At 49.5% G+C, this 23,425-nt stretch overlaps 1 protein-coding gene across 1 annotated transcript; it reads left to right on the top strand.

Moving 5' to 3' along the window:
* Positions 1-20,655: 20,655 nt before the first annotated feature.
* On the top strand, positions 20,656-21,940 carry LOC120930261 (filaggrin-like). Its single transcript, XM_040341484.1, has 2 exons — positions 20,656-20,817; positions 20,912-21,940. The coding sequence occupies exons 1-2, from the start codon at positions 20,656-20,658 to the stop codon at positions 21,938-21,940; spliced, it is 1,191 nt and encodes a 396-aa protein (XP_040197418.1).
* Positions 21,941-23,425: the final 1,485 nt, after the last annotated feature.

Here is a 23,425-nt window from a genome sequence, read left to right on the forward strand (position 1 = left end):
GGGGGGGGGGTGTTTACCCAATGAAGAGGAGGGGTCTGGAGACCAGAAAAAGAGGAGGATCGGGGCTACTCTGTGCAAAACCATTACGCAGAGCTAGGGCAGCCATCACAAATTTTGGGGCCCCTTTACACAGCTTTAGGCACGGCCCCCCTGGAGCAGAGAACCAGTGTGGCTGCACTTGCACTGCAAGGGTTAAATTTTTGTTTAAGTCCGGGGGGGGGGGGCCACAAAAAGCAGTATTAGTTACCCGATCCGTCACCTTCCTGGCGCTCCCCTCTACTCACCTACGCTTTGGCGGTGGACTGTCCCTCAGTGTCCTCACGTCAAATGAAAGGCTATGGGGTCCACCATCTACCCCAGGTGACAGTCAGGGTTTCGAATCCTGTGTCCAGGTTTCAGAACATCTGAAACCCTGACACAATATTCAGAACGGACGGTGGCTCACCAAGCACCACAAACAAGGAGTGCATAGGTGCACATGGGCACAGGACAGGAGAGGAGAGAGGGCTTGTTCTGCTTCTCCTCCTCCCACTCTTACCCCTCTGTCTGCCCACCCATGCTCCAATCCCTGGCATTCTGTGCCTCAGGAAAGGGATGTGTGGGCTGGAAGCTTGAAGCCTAGCAATGGATGGAGGTGGGGAGGAAAGGCTCATTGATAAAGGTGGGGAGAGAAGGTTCATTGATGGAGGTGGGGAGGGAAGGCTCATTGATGGAGGCAGGGAAAGAAGGCACATTGATGTAGATGAGGAGGGAAGGCTCATTGATGGAGGTGGGGAGAGAAGGCTCATTGATGGAGGTGGGGAGGGAAGGCTCATTGATGGAGGTGGGGAGGGAAGGCTCATAGATGGAGGTTGGGAGGGAAGGCTCATTGATGGAGGTGGGGAGGGAAGGCTCATTAATTGGGGGTGGGAGGGAAAACTTATTAATGGAGGTGGGGAGGGAAGGCTCATTGATGGAGGCGGGGAGGGAAGGCTCATTGATGGAGAGGGGGAGGGAAGGCTCATTGATGGAGAGGGGGAGGGAAGGCTCATTGGTGGAGGTGAGAGGGATGGCTCATTGATGGAGGTGGGGAGAGAAGGTTCATTGATGGAAGTGGGGAGGGGAAGGCTCATTGATGGAGGGGGGAGGGAAGGCTCATTGATGATGATGGGGAGGGAAGGCTCATCGATTGAGGTGGGAGGGAAGGCTAATTGATGGAGGTGGGGAGGGAAGGCTCATTGCTGGAGGTGGGGAGGGAAGGTTCATTAATGGAGGTGGGGAGGGAAGGCTCATTGATGGAGATAGCGAGGAAAGGCTCATTGATGGAGGTGGGGAGGGAAGGCTCATTGATGGAGGTGGGGAGGATAGGCTCATTGATGGAGGTGGGAGGGATGGCTCATTGATGGAGATGGGGAGGGAAGGCTCATTGATGGAGGCGGGGAGGGAAGGCTCATTGATGGAGGCGGGGAGGGAAGGCTCATTGTGGTATGAGCGGTAAATACCAGATTTCGCCGCCTTCAAGTCGTTCAGAACACGGCAGCAAGACTGGTAATGGGGAAAAAACCCTGGGAATCCATCACCCCATCCCTGAGGACCCTTCATTGGCTAACTATAAAGGATCGGATCACATTCAAGACCCTCTGCCTCACTCACAAGGAAAGGCCCCTGGAGATCGGGGGGGCTCATTGATGGAGGTGGGTGGAGGGAAGGCTCATTGATGGAGGCGGGGAGGGAAGGCTCATTGATGGAGGTGGGGAGGTAAGGCTCATTGATGGAAGTGCGGAGGGGAAGGCTCATTGATGGAGGTGGGGAGGGAAGGCTCATTGATGGGGGTGGGGAGGGAAGGCTCATTGATGAAGGCGGGGAGGGAAGGCTCATTGATGGAGAGGGGGAGGGAAGGCTCATTGGTGGAGGTGGGGAGGGAAGGCTCATTGATGGAGGTGGGGAGGGAAGGCTCATTGGTGGAGATAGCGAGGAAAGGCTCATTGATGGAGGTGGGGAGGGAAGGCTCATTGATGGAGGTGGGGAGGATAGGCTCATTGATGGAGGTGGGAGGGATGGCTCATTGATGGAGGTGGGGAGGGAAGGCTCATTGATGGAGGCGGGGAGGGAAGGCTCATTGATGGAGGCGGGGAGGGAAGGCTCATTGTGGTATGAGCGGTAAATACCAGATTTCGCCGCCTTCAAGTCGTTCAGAACACGGCAGCAAGACTGGTAATGGGGAAAAAACCCTGGGAATCCATCACCCCATCCCTGAGGACCCTTCATTGGCTAACTATAAAGGATCGGATCACATTCAAGACCCTCTGCCTCACTCACAAGGAAAGGCCCCTGGAGATCGGGGGGGCTTATTGATGGAGGTGGGTGGAGGGAAGGCTCATTGATGGAGGCGGGGAGGGAAGGCTCATTGATGGAGGCGGGGAGGGAAGGCTCATTGATGAAGGCAGGGAGGGAAGGCTCATTGATGGAGAGGGGGAGGGAAGGCTCATTGGTGGAGGTGGGGAGGGAAGACTCATTGATGGAGGTGAGGGAGGGAAGGCTCATTGATGGAGGTGGGGAGGGAAGGCTCATTGGTGGAGGTGGGGAGGGAAGGCTCATTGATGGAGAGGAGGAGGGAAGGCACATTGATGGAGGTGGGGAGGGAAGGCTCATTGATGGAGGTGGGGAGGGAAGGCTCATTGATGGAGGTGGGGAGGAAAGGCTCATTGATGGAGGTGGGAGGGATGGCTCATTGATGGAGGCGGCGAGGGAAGGGTCATTGATGGAGGCGGGGAAGGAAGGCTCATTGTGGTATGAGCAGTAAATACCAGATTTCGCCACCTTCAAGTCGTTCACAACACAGCAGCAAGACTGGTAACGGGGAAAAAACACTGGGAATCCATCACCCTATCCCTGAGGACCCTTCATTGGCTAACTATAAAGGATCGGATCACATTCAAGACCCTCTGCCTCACTCACAAGGAAAGGCCCCTGGAGATCGGGAGGGCTCATTGATGGAGGTGGGGGAGGGAAGGCTCAATGATGGAGGTGGGGAAGGAAGGCTCATTGATGGAGGCGGGGAGGGAAGGCACATTGATGGAGGTGGGGAGGGAAGGCTCATTGATGGAGGTGGGGAGGGAAGGATCATTGATGGAGGTGGGAAGTGAAGGCCCATTGATGGAGAGGAGGAGGGAAGGTTCATTGATGGAGATAGCGAGGAAAGGCTCATTGATGGAGGTGGGGAGGGAAGGCTCATTGATGGAGGTGGGGAGGATAGGCTCATTGATGGAGGTGGGAGGGATGGCTCATTGATGGAGGTGGGGAGGGAAGGCTCATTGATGGAGGCGGGGAGGGAAGGCTCATTGATGGAGGCGGGGAGGGAAGGCTCATTGTGGTATGAGCGGTAAATACCAGATTTCGCCGCCTTCAAGTCGTTCAGAACACGGCAGCAAGACTGGTAATGGGGAAAAAAACCCTGGAATCCATCACCCCATCCCTGAGGACCCTTCATTGGCTAACTATAAAGGATCGGATCACATTCAAGACCCTCTGCCTCACTCACAAGGAAAGGCCCCTGGAGATCGGGGGGGCTCATTGATGGAGGTGGGTGGAGGGAAGGCTCATTGATGGAGGCGGGGAGGGAAGGCTCATTGATGGAGGCGGGGAGGGAAGGCTCATTGATGAAGGCAGGGAGGGAAGGCTCATTGATGGAGAGGGGGAGGGAAGGCTCATTGGTGGAGGTGAGGGAGGGAAGGCTCATTGATGGAGGTGGGGAGGGAAGGCTCATTGGTGGAGGTGGGGAGGGAAGGCTCATTGATGGAGAGGAGGAGGGAAGGCACATTGATGGAGGTGGGGAGGGAAGGCTCATTGATGGAGGTGGGGAGGGAAGGCTCATTGATGGAGGTGGGGAGGGAAGGCTCATTGATGGAGGTGGGGAGGAAAGGCTCATTGATGGAGGTGGGGAGGGAAGGCTCATTGATGGAGGTGGGGAGGAAAGGCTCATTGATGGAGGTGGGAGGGATGGCTCATTGATGGAGGCGGCGAGGGAAGGGTCATTGATGGAGGCGGGGAAGGAAGGCTCATTGTGGTATGAGCGGTAAATACCAGATTTCGCCACCTTCAAGTCGTTCACAACACAGCAGCAAGACTGGTAACGGGGAAAAAACACTGGGAATCCATCACCCTATCCCTGAGGACCCTTCATTGGCTAACTATAAAGGATCGGATCACATTCAAGACCCTCTGCCTCACTCACAAGGAAAGGCCCCTGGAGATCGGGAGGGCTCATTGATGGAGGTGGGGGAGGGAAGGCTCAATGATGGAGGTGGGGAAGGAAGGCTCATTGATGGAGGCGGGGAGGGAAGGCACATTGATGGAGGTGGGGAGGGAAGGCTCATTGATGGAGGTGGGGAGGGAAGGATCATTGATGGAGGTGGGAAGTGAAGGCCCATTGATGGAGAGGAGGAGGGAAGGTTCATTGATGGAGGTGGGGAGGGAAGGCTCATTGATGGAGGTGGGGAGGAAAGGCTCATTGATGGAGAGGAGGAGGGAAGGTTCATTGATGGAGGTGGGGAGGGAAGGCTCATTGATGGAGGTGGGGAAGGAAGGTTCATTGATGGAGGTGGAGAGGGAAGGCTCCAGATGGAAATAAACACCTTGAGGCGATTTAGTTTGCATTTGTAGCGCTATACAAGTTACTCACATTTATAAATGAAGGAAAAAAATAAAAAATAATCCAACGGGTAATGGGAATGTGCCGGTAAAAATCTCGGCATTGGCAGAATAAACAAATGTTTTGTCCTTTCTTTCAATGAGTGTAAATAGGATATGGGAAGGCGCGGCGCTTTATGAATGAAGTGTTTCAGCATCCGGTGTCTGAGACTTCGGACGTTCCATTGATGTCTCGGACTGACTCTCCATCATTGACATAGAGAAGGACCTCCTGTGTGTGTCAACAGCCATAGAGTGCTAGGAGTAATTCTGGTGTAACAAATTCCACTTCCTCACCGTATCCAGCGCACGGCAAAAACACCATCGGCAGATGTTTGGAGAAACTCCACCGACAACAACCGGACCCGGGAGGACATAGCACTAGCGGGCCTACTGACTGTGCTTACAGTTCTGCATTCTTAAATATTTACATTCCTGTTTTTTTTTTCAGTTATGTATGGGGGGGGTTCTGTTTCAAATACCTTTTAATGCATTGACCTACCTCCTTAAACCCACTCCGACAGCATGGTCACCTACTGATTTGGCACCATCCACAGGCAGCTTCACTCTTCACTAAGACCTTGGGCATAGCATCAGGGGGCGCAAGGGTCACGATTGCGACCCCTGTGTTTAGCTCCAGAGTCAGTGGCGGCTGGTGCTCAACATTTTTTGGGGGGGGGGCGCAAACTAACTGAAAAATACAAAAAAAAAACATCAAATGCAGCCACTGTGCCCATTAATTGCCACCACTGTGCCCATCAAATGCAGCCACCTGTGCCCCATCATAATCAGCCACTTGTGCCCATCAAATGCAGCCACTGTACCCCATCAAATGCAGCCACTGTGCCCCGTCAAATGCAGTCACTGTGCCCCATCATAATCAGCCACTTGTGCCTCATCAAATGCAGCCACTTATGACCATCATATGCAGCCACCTGTGCCCATCATATGCATCCACTGTGACACCCTGTCCACCCACCCACTGTCTGGCCGGCACTTACCCCATCTTGGTGGCAGATCAGGCAGTGGGTGACGGCGGCGAGCTGCGGGAAGGCTCCTGTGTCCACCGGGCCCCCCCCCTTCTTTTCATCAGACCCGGGGCCCTTCCCTTTGAGCCCAGAACGCTTCCCACTGATCCTGGGGGGCCCTCTTTACTCCAGTCGCAGGGTCCTTTAAAAAGCCCCGGTTCACACTGCTACAACTTGTCACGCGACTTGCGGCACATAAAGTCGCATTACAAACCAAAACACGTTCGTTTTCATGGGTGCCGTCCTAATCAATGCGACTCAAGTCGCAGCAACAAAAAAAAGGTTCCTGCACTACTTTTCTGCAACTTTGAGTGCCATAGACCAGTGTTTCTCAACTCCAGTCCTCAAGGCGCCCCAACAGGTCATGTTTTCAGGATTTCCCTCAGGTGAAGTGGCTGTGTTAATTACCAAGGCAGTGAAACTGATCAAATCACCTGTGCAAAATAATGGAAAGCCTAAAAACATGACCTGTTGGGGCGCCTTGAGGACTGGAGTTGAGAAACATTGCCATAGACTGCAATGTTGAATCACAAAAGTCGCAAGAAAATGGCAAGCAAGACGTACATTTTTGGCGCTGTAGCAGTCTGAACCGAGCTATACGCTCTCACAGCGGGACCCTTTCATGTGTTCTGCAGTCAGCCCCCTTCCTGCCTTCTTGGACTCCCCCACGGTGGCGGAACACCAGGGCCCGGTCGCAAGTACGACCTTCGTGACCCTGGTAGTCCCGCCCCTGCCTAAGCCCGATGTCAATCCATAGCTGTGCTCAAGAGCAGCATCGTTGCTCTCTCTCCTCACTGTCTTAGAGGCAGCAGCGGGAGTTATTGGCTCCTGCTGCTGACAATCACAGCCAGTGAGGCGGGAGCATGTAGTAGGGTACTGTGTGGGTGTCAGTGTGGACACTCAGAGCACAGCCTGCATGAGGGCCCCCATAACAAGCAGCTTGCTATGGCAGTACCGGGACAAGATCATCCAGTGCCCAGGGCAAAGTTGGCGAATTACGCCCCCCCCCCCCCATTCATTATGTGTGAGCTTATGAGGAGGAGGGAGAGAGAGAGCACAGCCCACACCTCCTCCCGGCTCTCTCCTCCTCTCCATGATGAGCTTATGAGGAGGAGGAGGGGGAGAGAGAGCACAGCCCACACCTCCTCCCGGCTCTCTCCTCCTCTCCATGATGAGCTTATGAGGAGGAGGAGGGGGAGAGAGAGCACAGCCCACACCTCCTCCCGGCTCTCTCCTCCTCTCCATGATGAGCTTATGAGGAGGAGGGGGAGAGAGAGCACAGCCCACACCTCCTCCCGGCTCTCTCCTCCTTTCCATGATGCCTTTAGTGCCGGGCTGACAGAAGTAGTGTAATGCCGCTGTCACTGTCAACTTTTAAGTAGAAGGAACTTGCAGTGCCCTCATCGCTAGAATACACGCTGCACCCAGGGCAGCCGTTTCTTCTGCCCACCCCTTGTCCCGACCCTGTGCTATGGGGAAACTCAGCAGGGAGGAGGAGCCGGGGGAGGACCCAAGTAGAGGAGGATCGGGGCTGCTCTGTGCAAAACCATTACACAGAGCAGGTAAGTATAACATTCCAGTTATGGACCAGCCGCCACAGTTGTACTGTGGCAGGTCGACTCCCCTGCGCGAATCGCCGTCACTGTACACAGGCACATACACGGCGATCTGTGGGCGAGTGTGCCCATTCGCTAGCTGGGGATCCAAACAGCGAGTCCGGCGGACTCAATGTCTGCCGGCCACCTGCGATCGCTCCAGAGACAGGCAGAACGGGGATCTGTTAATGTAAACAAACAGATCCACGTTCAGTCAGGAGAGGAGAGAGAGATCGTCTGTTCCTAGTGGTTAGGAACAGCGATCTGTCTCCTTCTCCAGTCAGCCCATCCCCCCACAGTTAGAAACACCTCCCAGGGAAAACACTTAACCCCTTGATCGCCCCCTAGTGTTAACCCCTTTCCTGCCAGTGACATTTACACAGTGATCAGAGGCTTTTTTTAGCTGAATAATGTCAATGGTCCACAAAAAGTGTTAAAAGTGTCCGATGTGTCCGCCGCAATGTCGCAGTCCCGCTAAAAATCGCAGATTACTGCCAATTCTAGTAAAAAAAAAAAATAATAATATTAAAAATGCCATAACTCTTTCCCCTATTTTGTAGACGCTATAACTTTTGCGCAAACCAATCAATAAACGCTTATTGCGATTTTTTATTAAAAATATGTAGAAGAATTTGTATCGGCCTAAGCTGACTTAAAAAAAAATCAGCTAAAGATTTTTTAGTTTTTGCTATAATAAATATCCCCAAAAAAAGCAAACTTTTTTTGGGGATATTTATTATAGCAAAAACTAAAAAATCTTTATTTTTTTTTCAAAATCACGCTCTATTTTTGTTTATATCGCAAAAAATAAAAACCGCAGAGGTGATCAAATACCACCAAAAGAAAGCTCTATTTGTGGGAAAAAAAGGACGTCAATTTTATTTGGTTACAATGTCGTGCGACCGCGCAATTGTCAGTTAAAGCGACTCAGTGCAGTATCGCGGAAAAAAAAAAAAGGCCGGTCATTGAGGGGGCAAATCCTTCCGGTCCTTAAGTGGTTAAAAAAATTGTTAGCCAATAGAGAAAACTATTATCTGTTGTGTCATTGGTTGCTAGGTATTTTAGCTTTTTTTTAGCTTTTTCCATTCGCTTTTATTTCTTCTTTTATTACTATTCATTTATTATAATGTTGTTGTTTTTTTTTTAGGGTAAGTATTTTGAGTTCAGTTTAAGTTAGGGTTAGGATTAGGAGTTGGGGTTAGGGTTATTTATTATTATTATTTTATTTTATTATTTTGTTTTTTTTATTTATTATTATATGAGTAATAATAAATGAAAAAATGAATGTAAAATAAATACACAAATAAATAAAAATCATAACAAAAAAAACAAAAAAAAAACAAAACAATACATAAATAGTAAGTAAAAATAAATAATGAACCCTGAACTTTAACCTTTACCCCTTAAAAAATAAAATAATAATAACTAAACCCCCTAACCCTAACACAAAATCAATTATTATTATTATTATTATTAATAGTGTATTTCTTTTGCTCGAGTCTGGGTGTTTATTGTTTTATTATTATTATTATTATTATTATTAATAATAATAGTTATGCACTATTTACCCGTATGTTTATAGATTTTCTATGCTCAATAGATGTTGCTTTGATTAACCACTTAACCCCCGGACCATATTGCTGCCCAAAGACCAGAGTACTTTTTGCGATTCGGGACTGCGTCGCTTTAACAGACAATTGCGCGGTCGTGCGACGTGGCTCCCAAACAAAATTGGCGTCCTTTTTTTCCCACAAATAGAGCTTTCTTTTGGTGGTATTTGATCACCTCTGCGGTTTTTATTTTTTGCGCTATAAACAAAAATAGAGCGACAATTTTGAAAAAAATGAATATTTTTTACTTTTTGCCATAATAAATATCCCCCAAAAATATATAAAAAAACATTTTTTTTCCTCAGTTTAGGCCGATACGTATTCTTCTACATATTTTTCGTAAAAAAAAATCGCAATAAGCGTTTATTGATTGGTTTGCGCAAAAATTATAGCGTTTACAAAATAGGGGGTATTTGTATGTCATTTTTATTAATATATTTTTTTTACTAGTAATGGCGGCGATCAGCGATTTTTTTTCGGTATTGCGACATTATGGCGGACACTTCGGACACTTTTGACACATTTTTGGGACCATTTGCATTTTTATAGCGATCAGTGCTATAAAAATGCATTGGATTACTATAAAAATGCCACTGGCAGTGAAAGGGGTTAACACTAGGGGGCGGGGAAGGGGTTAAGTATGTCCCTTGTGTGTTCTTACTGTAGGGGGGGTGGCCTCACTAGGGGAAATGACTGATCGCTGTTCATACATTGTATGAACAGAAAATCAGCGTTTCCCCCGCTGACAGGACCGGGAGCTGGGTGTTTACACACACAGCTCCCGGTCCCCGCTCTGTAACGAGCGATCGCGTGTGCCCGGCGGCGATCGCGCCCGCCGGGCACGGGAGTCGGGGGCGAGCGGGGGGCGCGCGCCCCTAGTGGCGGCTGAAAGAGCCGACGTAGTATGACGTGCTCTCGCCCAGGAGAGCCAGCTTGCCGACGTAGAATGGCGGTGCACGGTCGGCAAGCAGTTAAAAATAATAATAGTAATAATAATAATTTATTTAATATTTTTTAAGGTTAGAGGTTAAGGGGTTCGAGTTCAGTTTAGGTTAGGGTTGGGGTTAGGGTTATTTAGTATTATTTTATTTATTTATTTCATTTTTTTATTTACTATTATATGAATAATAATAATAATAAATGGAAAATGAATGTAAAATAAATATACAAATAAATAAAAATCATAACAAAAAAAAAAAAATCAATAAAATGAATAACTTTGATTTTGGAATAACTGGACATGAAAATTCTGGTGTGGCGCTTCAGCTCCATCTAGTGGCCATAATGTGTGTGTGTGTTTCCCCCCCCCCCCCCCGAAATACCTCAATTAGGATAAATACCACATTAGGTTCACTAGATGGAGCTGCCGATTGTAGGAAACTCACATATAAACCACTTCAACCCAAGAAGATTTACTCCCCTTCATGACCAGGCCATTTTTTGCTATTTAGCACTGCGTTTTTTTAACTGGCAATTGCGCGGCTGTAATAATTTATATTATTTTTTCCCCCACAAATAGAGGTTTATTTTGGTGTTATGTTAAGACCTCTGCATTTTTTTTTTTTTTTTTGTGCTATTAACAAAAAATAGCATACATTTAAAAAAAAAAAAACAATATTTTTTTACTTTCTGTTATAAAACATCCAAAAATGTAGAAATCGAATTTCTTCATACATTAAGGTTAAAATGTATTCTGCTTCATGTCTTCGGTTAAAAAACAGAACAAAAAACAAATTGGTGTATATTGATTGGATTGCGTGAAAGTTATAGTGTGTACAGACTTAGGGCCAGATCCACATACCTTTACACCTGCGCCGCGTATCAGAGATACGCTACGCCGCCGTAACTTTTCCGGCTTTGGTTCGAATACTGAAAGCTTGCGTAGTGTATTTCTGGCGGCGGAAATCAAATCGGCGGGTAGGGGGCGTGATTCATTTAAACGAAGCGCGTCCCTGCGCCGATTGAACTGCGCATGCGTCGTTCCGAAATTTCCCGCCGTGCTTTGCGCGAAATGACATAGCAACTACGTCATTTTTTGAACTTAGACGTGAGTTACGTCCATCCCTATTCACGGACGACTTACGCAAAAAAAAAAAAATTCAAATTTCGACGCGGGAACGACGGCCATACTTAACATGGCAAGTCTATCTATACGCCGCAAAATAGCAGCTTTAACTATACGCCGGGAAAAGCCGACTAGAGACGACGTAAGAGAATGCGACGGCCGCACGTACGTTCGTGGATCGTCGTAAAAAGCTAATTTGCATACCCGACGCGGAAAACTACGCAAACTCCACCCAGCGGCGCCGAAGTATTGCACCTACGATCCGAAGGCGTACGAAGCCATACACCTGTCGGATCGAAGCCAGAAGCCGTCGTATCTTGGTTTGAGGATTTAAACTAAAGATACGACGCGGGAAATTTGAAAGTACGCCGGCGTACTCTCTTTCTGGATCTGGCCCTATGGGATTTATATTGGAATTATTATTATTTTTTATACTAGTAATGACGGCGAACAGCGACTTATAGCGGGACGGTGGGAAAATCCGACACTAACTGACACTTTGTGGGAATTGGCTTGAAGCTCAGAAAACGCTGGAGGAGATAAAATCAATTATTCTCTATGGAGACACTTCAGATCTCCACTCCAATCAGGCAGATCTGGGCATTTTTGACGCGTTTGTATTGCAATAGAAATGAATGGAATTTGCACGTTTTTTTGCTCAATTGGGGGAAAAAAGGTAAAAAATAAAATAGTAATAATATATGAATAAATAAAATGTAAAATAAATACACAAATAACTAAAAATCATCATAAATACCGTATATACTCGAGTATAAGACGACCCGAATATAAGCCGAGGCACCTAATTTTACCACAAAAAAATGGGAAAAACGTATTGACTCGAGTAAAAGCCTAGGGTGTCCATCTGCATGCCTCACTGTGTACATGTGCATGCCTCACTGTGCCCATGCCTCACTGTGTCCATGTGCATGCCTCACTGTGCCCATGCCTCACTGTGCCCATGACTCACTGTGCCCATGTGCATGCCTCACTGTGTCCATCTGCATGCGTCACTGTGCCTATGACTAGACTTAAGTTTAACATGAGAGTCTTTAGAAGGGGTGCCCAGGTTTGAAAAATCGGTGCTCCCCGGCCGTAGGTCCCCCAAACAGCAAACTTTACACACTTATAGAGGAGAATTTGGGCTACGCGTGTGCCAAGTTTCGGGTCCAGGGGACCTACGGCGGCTGGTACCGGGTCCCCAAAGTTACCAGAGAAATTACCATTTAACATGGGAGTCTATGGAAGGGGTGGCCGAATTTGAAAAATCGGTGCTTCCTGGCCGTAGGTTCTCCGGACAACAAACTTTGCACACTTGTAGAGGAAGAGTACGGCTATATGTGTGCCAAGTTTTGGGTCCAGGGGACCTATGGCCGGCCGGTACCGGGTCCCCAAAGTTACCATAGAAATTACTATTTAACATGGGAGTCTATGGAAGGGGTGGCCGAATTTGAAAAATCGGTGCTTCCTGGCCGTAGGTTCCCCGGACAACAAACTTTGCACACTTGTAGAGGAAGAGGGGGGCTACATGTGTGCTAAGTTTGGGGTCTAGGGGACCTACGGCCGGCCAGTACCGTGTCCTGAAAGTTACTGGAGAAATGACCAGAAGAGTGGGGCTACATGTGTGCCGGTACCGGGTCCCCAAAGTCCGGGAGATCAGGCACAAAAAGGTGACTCGTGTATAAGCCGAGGGGGGCATTTTCAGCACAAAAAAAATGTGCTGAAAAACTCGGCTTATACTCGAGGATATGCGGTAAATACCAGATTTCGCGCCTTCAAGTCGTCCAGAACACGGCAGCAAGACTGGTAACGGGGAAAAAACCCTGGGAATCCATCACCTCATCCCTGAGGACCGTTCATTGGCTAACTATAAAGGATCGGATCACATTCGGCTACATGTGTGCCAAGTTTGGGGTCCAGGGGACCTACGGCCGGCCGGTACCGGGTCCCCAAAGTCCGGGAGATCAGGCACAAAAAGGTGACTCGAGTATAAGCCCAGGGGGGGGGGGGTTTCAGCACAAAAATATGTGCTGAAAAACTCGGCTTATACTCGAGTATACACAGTAAGTAAAATAAATGAATAATATGTAATAATGCATTAATAAATAATAATTCACCTCTAACCTTAAAGCGGGGGTTCACCTGCAAATTTTGGGGCAGATCCACATAGAAATAGATGGGCGCAGCGTATCAGAGATACGCTACGCCGCCGTACCTTACCTGGCGTAATTTCGAATCCCCCAAGAATTTGCGCCGTAAGTTACGGCGGCGTAGTGTATCTCTGGCGGCGGAATTCAAATCGGCGATTAGGGGGCTTGTTTCATTTAAATGAAGCGCGTCCCCGCGCTGAATGAACTGCGCATGCTCCGTTTCTAAATTTCCCGCCGTGCATTGCGCTAAATTACGTCGCTAGGACGTCATTTTTTTTAACTTAGACGTGAGTTACGTCCATCCCGAATCACGGACGACTTACCCCAAAAAAAAAAAAAATCTAATTTCGACGCAGGAACGACAGCCATACTTAACATGGCAAGTCTAACGATACGCCGCAAAATAGCAGCTTTAACTATACGCCGGAAAAAGCCGACTAGAGACGACGTAAGAGAATGCGAAGGCCGCGCGTACGTTCGTGGATCGATGGAAATGGCTAATTTGCATACCCGACGCGGAAAACGACGCAAACTCCACCCGGCGGACGCCGAAGTATTGCATCTAAGATCCGAAGGCGTACGAAGCCATACACCTGTCGGATCGAAAACAGATGCCGTTGTATCTTGGTTTGAGGATTCAAACTAAAGATACGACGCGGGTAATTTGAAAGTACGCCGGCGTATCAGTAGATACGCCGGCGTACTCGCTCTGAGGATCTGGCTCTTTTTTTTAAAAAGCCGGCAGCTACAAATACAGCAGCTGCTGGCTTTTAAAACATGAACACTTACCTGTCCAGGTCGCCAGCGACGTCAGCAGCCGAAGCCAGGCGGCAGCTCGGCTTTCCCCCGCCGCCATCCTCGGTGAGGGAATCGGGAAGTGAAGCGCTGCGGCTTCACTGCCCGGTTCCCTACTGCGCATGCGCGAGTCGCGCTGCGGCGTTCCACTGGTCCCCTGTTGTGTTCTGGGAGCCGAGTGTTTCCCAGAACACAACGGGGCGGGGGGAGGGGGATGACGCAAAGGGGTTGGACTCCCGCGGGAGTCTATACCCGGAAATGGTGCAAATACCTGTTTTATACAGGTATCTGCACCCCCTCCCCCCTGAAAGGTGTCAAATGTGACACCGGAGGGGGGGGAGGGTTCCGAAAAGCGAAGGTTCACTTTTGGGTGAACCTCCGCTTTAAAAAATATTAAATTCACTGGCCCGGATTCAAAGAGAATTGCGCTTTTTTTGCGGAGGCGCAGGGCAACGATTTTGCCCTGCGCCCCCGCAAATTTGCTCCGCTGCCCTCGATTTACGGAGCAGTAGCTCCGTAAATTGCGAGGGCGCGCCCGGCAAAACTGCCCGGCGCTAGAGAACGCAATTTAAATGATCCCGCAGGGGGCGGGAATCATTTAAATTAGGCGGGTTCCCGCGCCGATCGTAAAGCGCATGCGCCGTCGGGAAACTTTCCCGACGTGCATTGCGGAAAATGACGTCGCAAGGACGTCATTTGCTTCAAAGTGAACGTGAATGGCGTCCAGCGCCATTCACGAATCACTTACGCAAACGACGTGAAATTCAAATTTCACGACGCGGGAACGGCAGGTATACTTTAGCATCGGCTGCCCCTACTATTAGAAGGGGCAGCTTTACGCTAAAGACGCCGTACGGAAACTCCGTAACTTGCGTACGCAGGGCCCGCGCAACATTGTGAAACGGTGTTAGTATGCAATTTGCATACTATACGCTGAGCACAATGGGAGCGCCCCCTAGCGGTCATCGCAAGAATGCAGCCTAAAATCTGCGTGGCATAAGAGCCTTATGCCACGCAGATTTTAGGCTGCAGTCGGCGTTACGATGTTCCTGAATCAGGAGCATTCGTAACGCCGGAGCAAGTAAGCAATTGCGCTGTGTAACCTATGGTTACGCAGGCGCAATTGCTTCTTGAATCTGGGCCATTATTATTACTATTATTATTAATAATAATAATAAAAATAAAATAAACACCCAGACTCAAACAAAAACCCAAACCTCTTCAGTCCTGCCCCCCCCCTTATGACCCGCGGCCCCCCACCCCCGTCCTCTCGCGGGGAGCTGAAGATGTGACAAAGACGATTTCAGAGTTAACTCCTGATTGGGGATTTGGCAGGCGGCCACGTTCCCCCCCCCCACCCGATCCGAGGCGGAGGAAAAGGACCTGATGGGACCCGCTGACCCTTCTCCAACCCCCACCACCGCGTCCCACATAAACAGCCCGGGCTGATTGAGGTGACCCCACAGCGAGAACACGAGGTGGGGACGCCTGGCTCGGGGCACGGCGGCCGTAATTAAGGCGTAACACAATGGGAAAGCCGAGGGCCGGCAGCGCAGGGGGGCGAGGGGCCGGGCCTCCGGGGCGAGTCACACTTGTCACCAGCACTTCAGGCTGTGTCAGCCGCTAATGAGGAAAAGAAAGTGACCTCATGGAAGCCAGGGCAGCTGTGAATTCCTGCCGTGACCTGCCTGCTCCCCCCCTCCGATCCATCCCACATGGGGCCCGTGATGTGGAGGGAAATGCAAAGAGCCTTGGAACCACCCGCCAGCCTGCGAGCCTCATGGGAAACACAGTGCCGATCTATTTCACAAAGTAGAAAACTAAAGGCAAAACTTTTTCTGTATTTTCTTTTTTTCGTTTTGGATGGAGTGGAACTTTTATCAGTCGCAGCGCCTCAATGCGCAAAATCCCCAGGTACTGCGGTCCAAAATGGTACATCAAATCAGAGGTCCTCCATCACATCCGAGGTCCCCTCATCACATCAGAAGTCCTTCATCAAATCAGAGGTCCCCCATCACATCAGAGGTCCCCATCACACCAGAGGTCCCCATCACATCAGAGGTCCTCTCTTTACATCAGAGGTCCCCATCACATCAGAGGTCCTTTCTTTACATCAGAGGTCCCCATCACATCAGAGGTCCTCTCTTTACATCAGAGGTCCTCCATCACATCAGAGGTCCTCCATCACATCAGAGGTCCTCCCATCACATCAGAGGTCCTCCCATCACATCAGAGGTCCTCCCATCACATCAGAAGTCCTCCATCAAATCAGAGGTCCTCCATCAAATCAGAGGTCCTCCATCACATCCGAGGTCTCCTCATCACATCAGAAGTCCTTCATCAAATCAGAGGTCCCCCATCATATCAGAGGTCTTCCATCAAATCAGAGGTCCCCCATCATATCAGAGGTCTTCCATCACTTCAGAGGTCTTCCATCAAATCAGAGGTCCTCCTTCACATCAGAGGTCTTCTCTTTACATCAGAGGTCCCCATCACACCAGAGGTCCCCATCACATCAGAGGTCCTCTCTTTACATCAGAGGTCCCCATCACATCAGAGGTCTTCTCTTTACATCAGAGGTCCCCATCACACCAGAGGTCCTCCATCACATCAGAGGTCCTCCATCACTTCAGAGGTCCTCCATCACATCAGAGGTCCTCCATCACTTCAGAGGTCCTCCATCACTTCAGAGGTCTTCCATCACACCAGAGGTCCACATCACACCAGAGGTCCACATCACATCAGAGGTCCTCTCTTTACATCAGAGGTCCTCCATCACATCAGAGGTCTTCTCTTTACATCAGAGGTCCCCATCACACCAGAGGTCCCCATCACATCAGAGGTCCTCTCTTTACATCAGAGGTCCCCATCACATCAGAGGTCTTCTCTTTACATCAGAGGTCCCCATCACACCAGAGGTCCCCATCACATCAGAGGTCCCCCATCACATCAGAGGTCCTCCATCACATCAGAGGTCCTCTCTTTACATCAGAGGTCCCCATCACACCAGAGGTCCCCATCACATCAGAGGTCCTCTCTTTAAATCAGAGGTCCCCATCACATCAGAGGTCTTCTCTTTACATCAGAGGTCCTCATCACACCAGAGGTCCCATCACATCAGAGGTCTTCCATCACATCAGAGGTTCTCCATCACATCAGAGGTCCCCATCACATCAGAGGTCCTCTCTTTACATCAGAGGTCCCCATCACATCAGAGGTCCTCCATCACATCAGAGGTCCCCTATCACATCAGAGGTCCTCCATCACACCAGAGGTCCCCATCACATCAGAGGTCCTCTCTTTACATCAGAGGTCCCCATCACATCAGAGGTCTTCTCTTTACATCAGAGGTCCCCATCACACCAGAGGTCCCCATCACATCAGAGGTCCCCCATCACATCAGAGGTCCTCCATCACATCAGAGGTCCTCTCTTTACATCAGAGGTCCCCATCACACCAGAGGTCCCCATCACATCAGAGGTCCTCTCTTTAAATCAGAGGTCCCCATCACATCAGAGGTCTTCTCTTTACATCAGAGGTCCTCATCACACCAGAGGTCCCATCACATCAGAGGTCTTCCATCACATCAGAGGTCCCCATCACATCAGAGGTCCTCCATCACATCAGAGGTCCCCTATCACATCAGAGGTCTTCCATCACATCAGAGGTCCTCCATCACATCAGAGGTCCTCCATCACATCAGAGGTCCCCTATCACATCAGAGGTCCTCTCTTCCGCCTGAAATTGAGAAGCGGGGGGGCTGCCGCAAATTGAGAAGCGGGGGGGGGGGGGCCTTTCTAAAAAAAAAGAAGAAATAAAGAAAAAAATATATATATAAAAAAAGGGGGGTAGCCATCCGGGACCCTGGGGACCTCTGGGCCCTTTAATAGAAAGAAAAAAGAAACCTCTGGGCCCTTTAATAAAGAATAAATTAAAAAATATATATATAAAAAAATAAATAAAATAAACATTTATAAAAAATACATAAAAAAAAGGGGGGTTGCCATCCGGGGGGCCCTGGGGACCTCTGGGCCTTTTAATATAAAAAAAATATATAAACAAAAATAAAAAAATAAACATAAAAAAAGGGGGGTTGCCATGTGGGGCCCTGGGGACCTCTGAGCCCTTTAATAAAAAAATATATAGATATATAGTTATATATATATATATATAAATGTAAAACATTTTATAAAAAAAGGGGGGTTGCCATCCGGGGCCCTGGGGACCTCTGGGCCTTTTAATAAAAAAAATAAAAATAAAAAAATATATAAAAAATAAACATAAAAAGAAAGGGGGGGTTGCCACGTGGGGCCCTGGGGACCTTTGAGCCCTTTAATTAAAACAATAATATATGTATATATATATATATATATATATATATATATATATATATATATATATATATATATATATATATATATATATAAAATGATAAAAAAAGGGGGGTTGCCATCTGGGGGCCCTGGGGACCTCTGGGCTATTTAATAATAATAAAAAAAAAAAATATATATATATATATATATATATATATATATATATATAAAAATAAAAAAATATATATACATTTTTTTTTATATATAAAAATAAATAAAAAAAGGGGGGTTGCCATCCAGGCCCCAGGGGACCTCCGGGCCCCTTACAGGTGCACTGTCTGTACCCCCCTGATGGTCGGCCCTGAGAACACGGGTCACAGGGGGGACACAATCTTAAACTAGCAGGAGGAAAAGTCAAAACTAACCTTAGAAAGTATTATTTTACTGAAAGAGTAGTGGATGCTTGGAACAGACTTCCAGCAAAAGGTATTGAATCAACAGTAAGGCCCCTTTCACACAGGCTTTCCGATCAGGTCTGCCTGTCATTTTTTCAGGTGGACCTGATCAGACCCTCCATTCAACCCTATGGAGCGGGTGGAGCCTAAGTGGATTCAAACACACAATCATGAATCTACAATCGGACAAAAAATAAAAATCCACCGCCAAAAAAAATACAAAAGCAAACTGTACATATACATACATGAAAAAAGCGGTTCAAACTTGACGGACCACTTGATTTTTTTTTTTTTGCTGCCGCCACTCTTTTATGTTTCTTTGAATTCAATTGTGGTGTTCTCTATTTCACCCCTAGGTGGCAGACCGATGCAAGGAAAGAGTTCTCTCTTGGTTTCGCCATTAGTCAATACTAATCATGTGAGCCAGATGATTTAAAGTGACACTATAGCAAAAAAAATAATAAAAATAAAATAAATAAATAAATATATGATATATTATTTAATTTAATGATATATATATAAGTCTGTCACTAGCATTAACAGAGAAGCTTTTGTTTTTCCTCCTGTAACATAGTTTATTACTTGGTGATCCGACCAATAAATCTGTTTTTTTTTTCAGCTTCCTTTAACCACTTCAGTCCCGGACCATTTGGCTGCCCAATGGCCCCGGAACACTTTTTGCCATTCGGCACTGCGTCGCATTAACTGACAATTGCGCTGTCGTGCGACGTAGCACCCCCCCCCCCCCCAAGCAAAATTGGCGTCCTTTTTTTTCCTCACAAATAGAGCTTTATTTTGGTGGTATTTGATCACCTCTGCGTTTTTTTTTTTTTTGTGCTATAAAAAAAACAAAAAAACACAACAATTTTGAAAAAAAAAGCAATATTTTTTTACTTTTTGCTATAATAAATATCCCCAAAAAATATATATATAAAAAAAAAAAAAACGTTTTTCTTTCCTCAGTTTAGGCCTATACGTATTCTTTTACCTATTTTTGGTTAAAAAAAAAAAAACGCAATAAGCGTTTATCGATTGGTTTGCGCAAAAGTTACCCCTGATGTCTAACTTTTGAGACAGAGAAAGGGACTGAGGACAGAGATTCCCCAATCCCTTTCTCTGCAGCCAGGCAGCAGGGGGAATCTGCATAGTACAGGGTGATTAGGGTGTGCCCAGGCACACCTTACACCCTATGTGCGCACGCCTATGGTGGGCACACGGCTGGCCCCCCCCCCATCCATGCGCCCAGCCTCTTTAAGGATGCCGGGCGCATGATTTCCTATAGCGGGGGGAGGGGGTTTTGAAGCACTGATTAATGCCAGAGGCTCTAATAAGATTCAAAATAGGGTGGGCTCTGGGCGCAGAGCATTACGTTCGGAGCCCCCGCAGGTGTGTTGCAACAGAATGAATATTTGCTGTTGCAACACTGATCCTCCTCCCGGCCAATGGGGAAGCGGGTCTGATACCCGTCACCCGATTGGCTGAAAGGACAGGCGATCCTATTGGATGCCTAGGAGAAGAAGGGAGGAGCCGCATAGAAGACACAGGAGCCCGCCCGCCGTCCATAGAAGCCTGCTGCCGCCGGAGCCGGAAACCTGCCAAAGCCTGCCGGAGACCGTAACCCTCTGAAGCCCGCCGCTGCCACCGAAGCCAGAAACCCACTGCTGTCCGTCGAAGCCCACCGCTGCCTGCCGTACCCCGCAACTTGCCAGCCAGGGCCTGCTGGGGCAGTGTGTGGGGGGGTTGCTGAGATGCCCCCAATGGATGGGTGTTTGCCACTAACCAACGGGGGGGGGGGGGTGTTTGCCACACACCCCAAAAATAAAAACTCCGGCTGCCACTGGACACCACCGCCATTGACTCAGCTCTGGGGTGATACGCTAACCCAGACCTGGCCTGCGGAGGTGATATCCAGCCTTTGCGGAGTCAGAAAGGTGCTACAGGTAGGTATTGTAGCTACATTAAAGTAGACCTAGATGATGGTATTTCTATATGTGAGAGCCCTGGACTCAGAGGGAAGAGTTTTGGACTCTGAGGTAAGCGCCCTGGACTCGGAGGTAAGCACCCTGGACTCAGAGGTAAGCGCCCTGGACTCAGAGGTAAGCGCCCTGGACTCGGAGGTAAGCGCCCTGGACTCGGAGGTAAGCGCCCTGGACTCGGAGGGAAGAGCCCTGGATTCGGAGGGGAGCACAGGGAACAGCCCTGGACTCGCAGGGAACAGCTCTGGACTCGCAGGGAAGAGTCCCGGATTCGAAGGATAGAGCCCCGGACTCGGAGGGAAGAGCCCCGGACTCGGAGGGGAGAGCCCCGTACTCGGAGGGGAGAGCCCTGGACTCGCAGGGGAGAGCCCTGGACTCGGAGGGGAGAGCCCCGGACTCGGAGGGAAGAGCTCTGGACTCGCAGGGGAGAGCCCTGGACTCGCAGGGAAGAGCCCTGGACTCGGAGGGGAGAGCCCCGGACTCGGAGGGAAGAGCTCTGGACTCGCATGGAAGAGCTCTGGACTCGCAGGGGAGAGCCCCGGACTCGGAGGGGAGAGCCCTGGACTCGCAGGGAAGAGCCCCGGACTCGGAGGGGAGAGCATCGGACTCGGAGGGAAGAGCCCTGGACTCGCAGGGAAGAGCTCTGGACTCGCAGGGGAGAGCCCCGGACTCGGAGGGGAGAGCATCGGACTCGGAGGGAAGAGCTCTGGACTCACAGGGAAGAGCTCTGGAATCGCAGGGGAGAGCCCTGGACTCGGAGGGGAAAGCCCCGGACTCGGAGGGGAGAGCACCGGACTCGGAGGGAAGAGCTCTGGACTCACAGGGAAGAGCTCTGGAATCGCAGGGAAGGTCCCCGGACTCGCATGGGAGAGACCCGGACTCGGAGGGGAGAGCACCGGATTCGGAGGGGAGAGCACCGGACTCGGAGGGGAGAGCACCGGACTCGGAGGGGAGAGCCCCGGACTCGGACTGGAGAGCCACGAACTCGGACTGGAGAGCCACGAACTCGGACTGGAGAGCCACGAACTCGGAAGGGAGAGCTCTGGACTCGCAGGGGAGAGCCCTGAACTCGCAGGGGAGAGCCCCGGACTCGCAGGGAAGAGCCCCGGACTCGCAGGGAAGAGCCCTGGACTCGCAGGGAAGAGCCCCGGACCCAGAGGGAAGAGCCCTGGACTCACAAGGAAGAGCCCTGGACTCGCAGGGGAGAGCCCTGAACTCGGAGGGAAGAGCCCTGGACTCGCAGGGAAGAGCCCCGGACTCGGTGGTTTCTTGCACCAGTGCCTGAAGGTTCTAGGTACGCCTCTGCCCTAAACCGTAATCCGGCGCCGCCTAAGTGGCTCGTCTCCCGATACCGTACTGAATCAGCAATACTATACTCTGGGTTCAGGTTAAAATTTTGCTTTATGAACACAAAAGCGCCCTTCCGTGCCAAGGTGCCCTCTAAGTCCCGGCCCGGTAATAGTCGTCTTGCCATGTGGCATACTTAAGATGCTTAAAGCCGAATGCAAATTATTATTTTTTTTTCTTCAAATGCTGCCGCGCTTTGTGTGCCGCAGTTTTTTTTTTTATGTGAACAGAGAAGCATTGATCTTTAGGGAGTCGGGTTTCTCTCTCAGTCCTGTAATTAAGGAGACTCACCCACTTTCTACGGCGGAGCTCGGCTCAGCTAGAAGGGAGGAGGTTAACAATTTTGAGGTCTGACGCCTGAGTCATGTTTCCCAAAGAATTCCAGGCAGCTCTAGAAACTGCGAGGCTGGAATTGTCCCTTATCCCCCCCCCCCCCCATCCCCCCACCGTCTCCCCACCACCCCCTTCACTTTATTCTTATGTCTCCCCTTTCTTCTTTATCTCTCCCATTCTCTCTCGTTATTTCACCCCATTGCCCATAGAAGACGGTCTTACAGACAAGGGCCCAGATTCAAGTAGATTTGCGCTTTATTTGCGCAGGCACAGGGCAACGATTTTGCCCTGCGCCCACGCAAATATTTTGCGCTGCCCTCGATTCACGGAGCAGTAGATCCGTAAATTGCGAGGGCGCGCCAGCAAAATTGCCCGGCGTAAGCGCGCGCAGTGTAAATGATCCCGCCGGGGGCGGGAATCATTTAAATTAGGCGCGCTCCCGCGCCGAGCGTAGAGCCCATGCTCCGTCGGGAAACTTTCCCGACGTGCATTGCGGCAAATGACGTCATTTGCTTCAAAGTGAACGGCGTCCAGCGCCATTCACGAATCACTTACGCAAACGACGTGAAATTCAAATTTCACGTCGCGGGAACGGCGGCTATACTTTAGCATTGGCTGCCCCTACTATTAGAAGGGGCAGCCTTACGCTAAAGATGCCGTACGGAAACTCCGTACCTTGCGTACGCAGGGCCCGCGCAACTTTGTGAATCGGCGTAAGTATGCAATTTGCATACTATACGCTGATCACAATGGGAGCGCCCCCTAGCGGCCAACGCAAGAATGCAGCCTAAAATCTGCGTGGCATAAGAGCCTTATGCCACGCAGATTTTAGGCTGCAGTCGGCGTAGCGATGTTCCTGAATCAAGAGCATTCGCTACGCCGGAGCAAGTAAGCAATTGCGCCGTGTAACCTATGGTTACACGGGCGCAATTGCTTCTTGAATCTGGCCCAAGGCTGGGAATTCATTACCTACCTGGATATACACTATATTGTCAAAAGTATTGGGACGCCTGACCTTTACACACACACATGGGGCCAGATCCATAAAGAAGTTACGCTGGTGTATCTATTGATACGCCGCGTAACTTCT

The sequence above is a fragment of the Rana temporaria genome, chromosome 3 (genome assembly GCF_905171775.1).
Source record: "Rana temporaria chromosome 3, aRanTem1.1, whole genome shotgun sequence".
NCBI lineage: Eukaryota > Metazoa > Chordata > Amphibia > Anura > Ranidae > Rana > Rana temporaria.

Bases quoted from the DNA above. Each gene is read 5' to 3' on its own strand.
- LOC120930261 (XM_040341484.1), top strand. From the start codon at position 20,656: ATGGTATTTCTATATGTGAGAGCCCTGGACTCAGAGGGAAGAGTTTTG. The intron at 20,818-20,911 runs GTAAGCGCCCTG...CTGGACTCGCAG, and splicing joins TAAGCGCCCTGGACTCGGAG to GGAAGAGTCCCGGATTCGAA.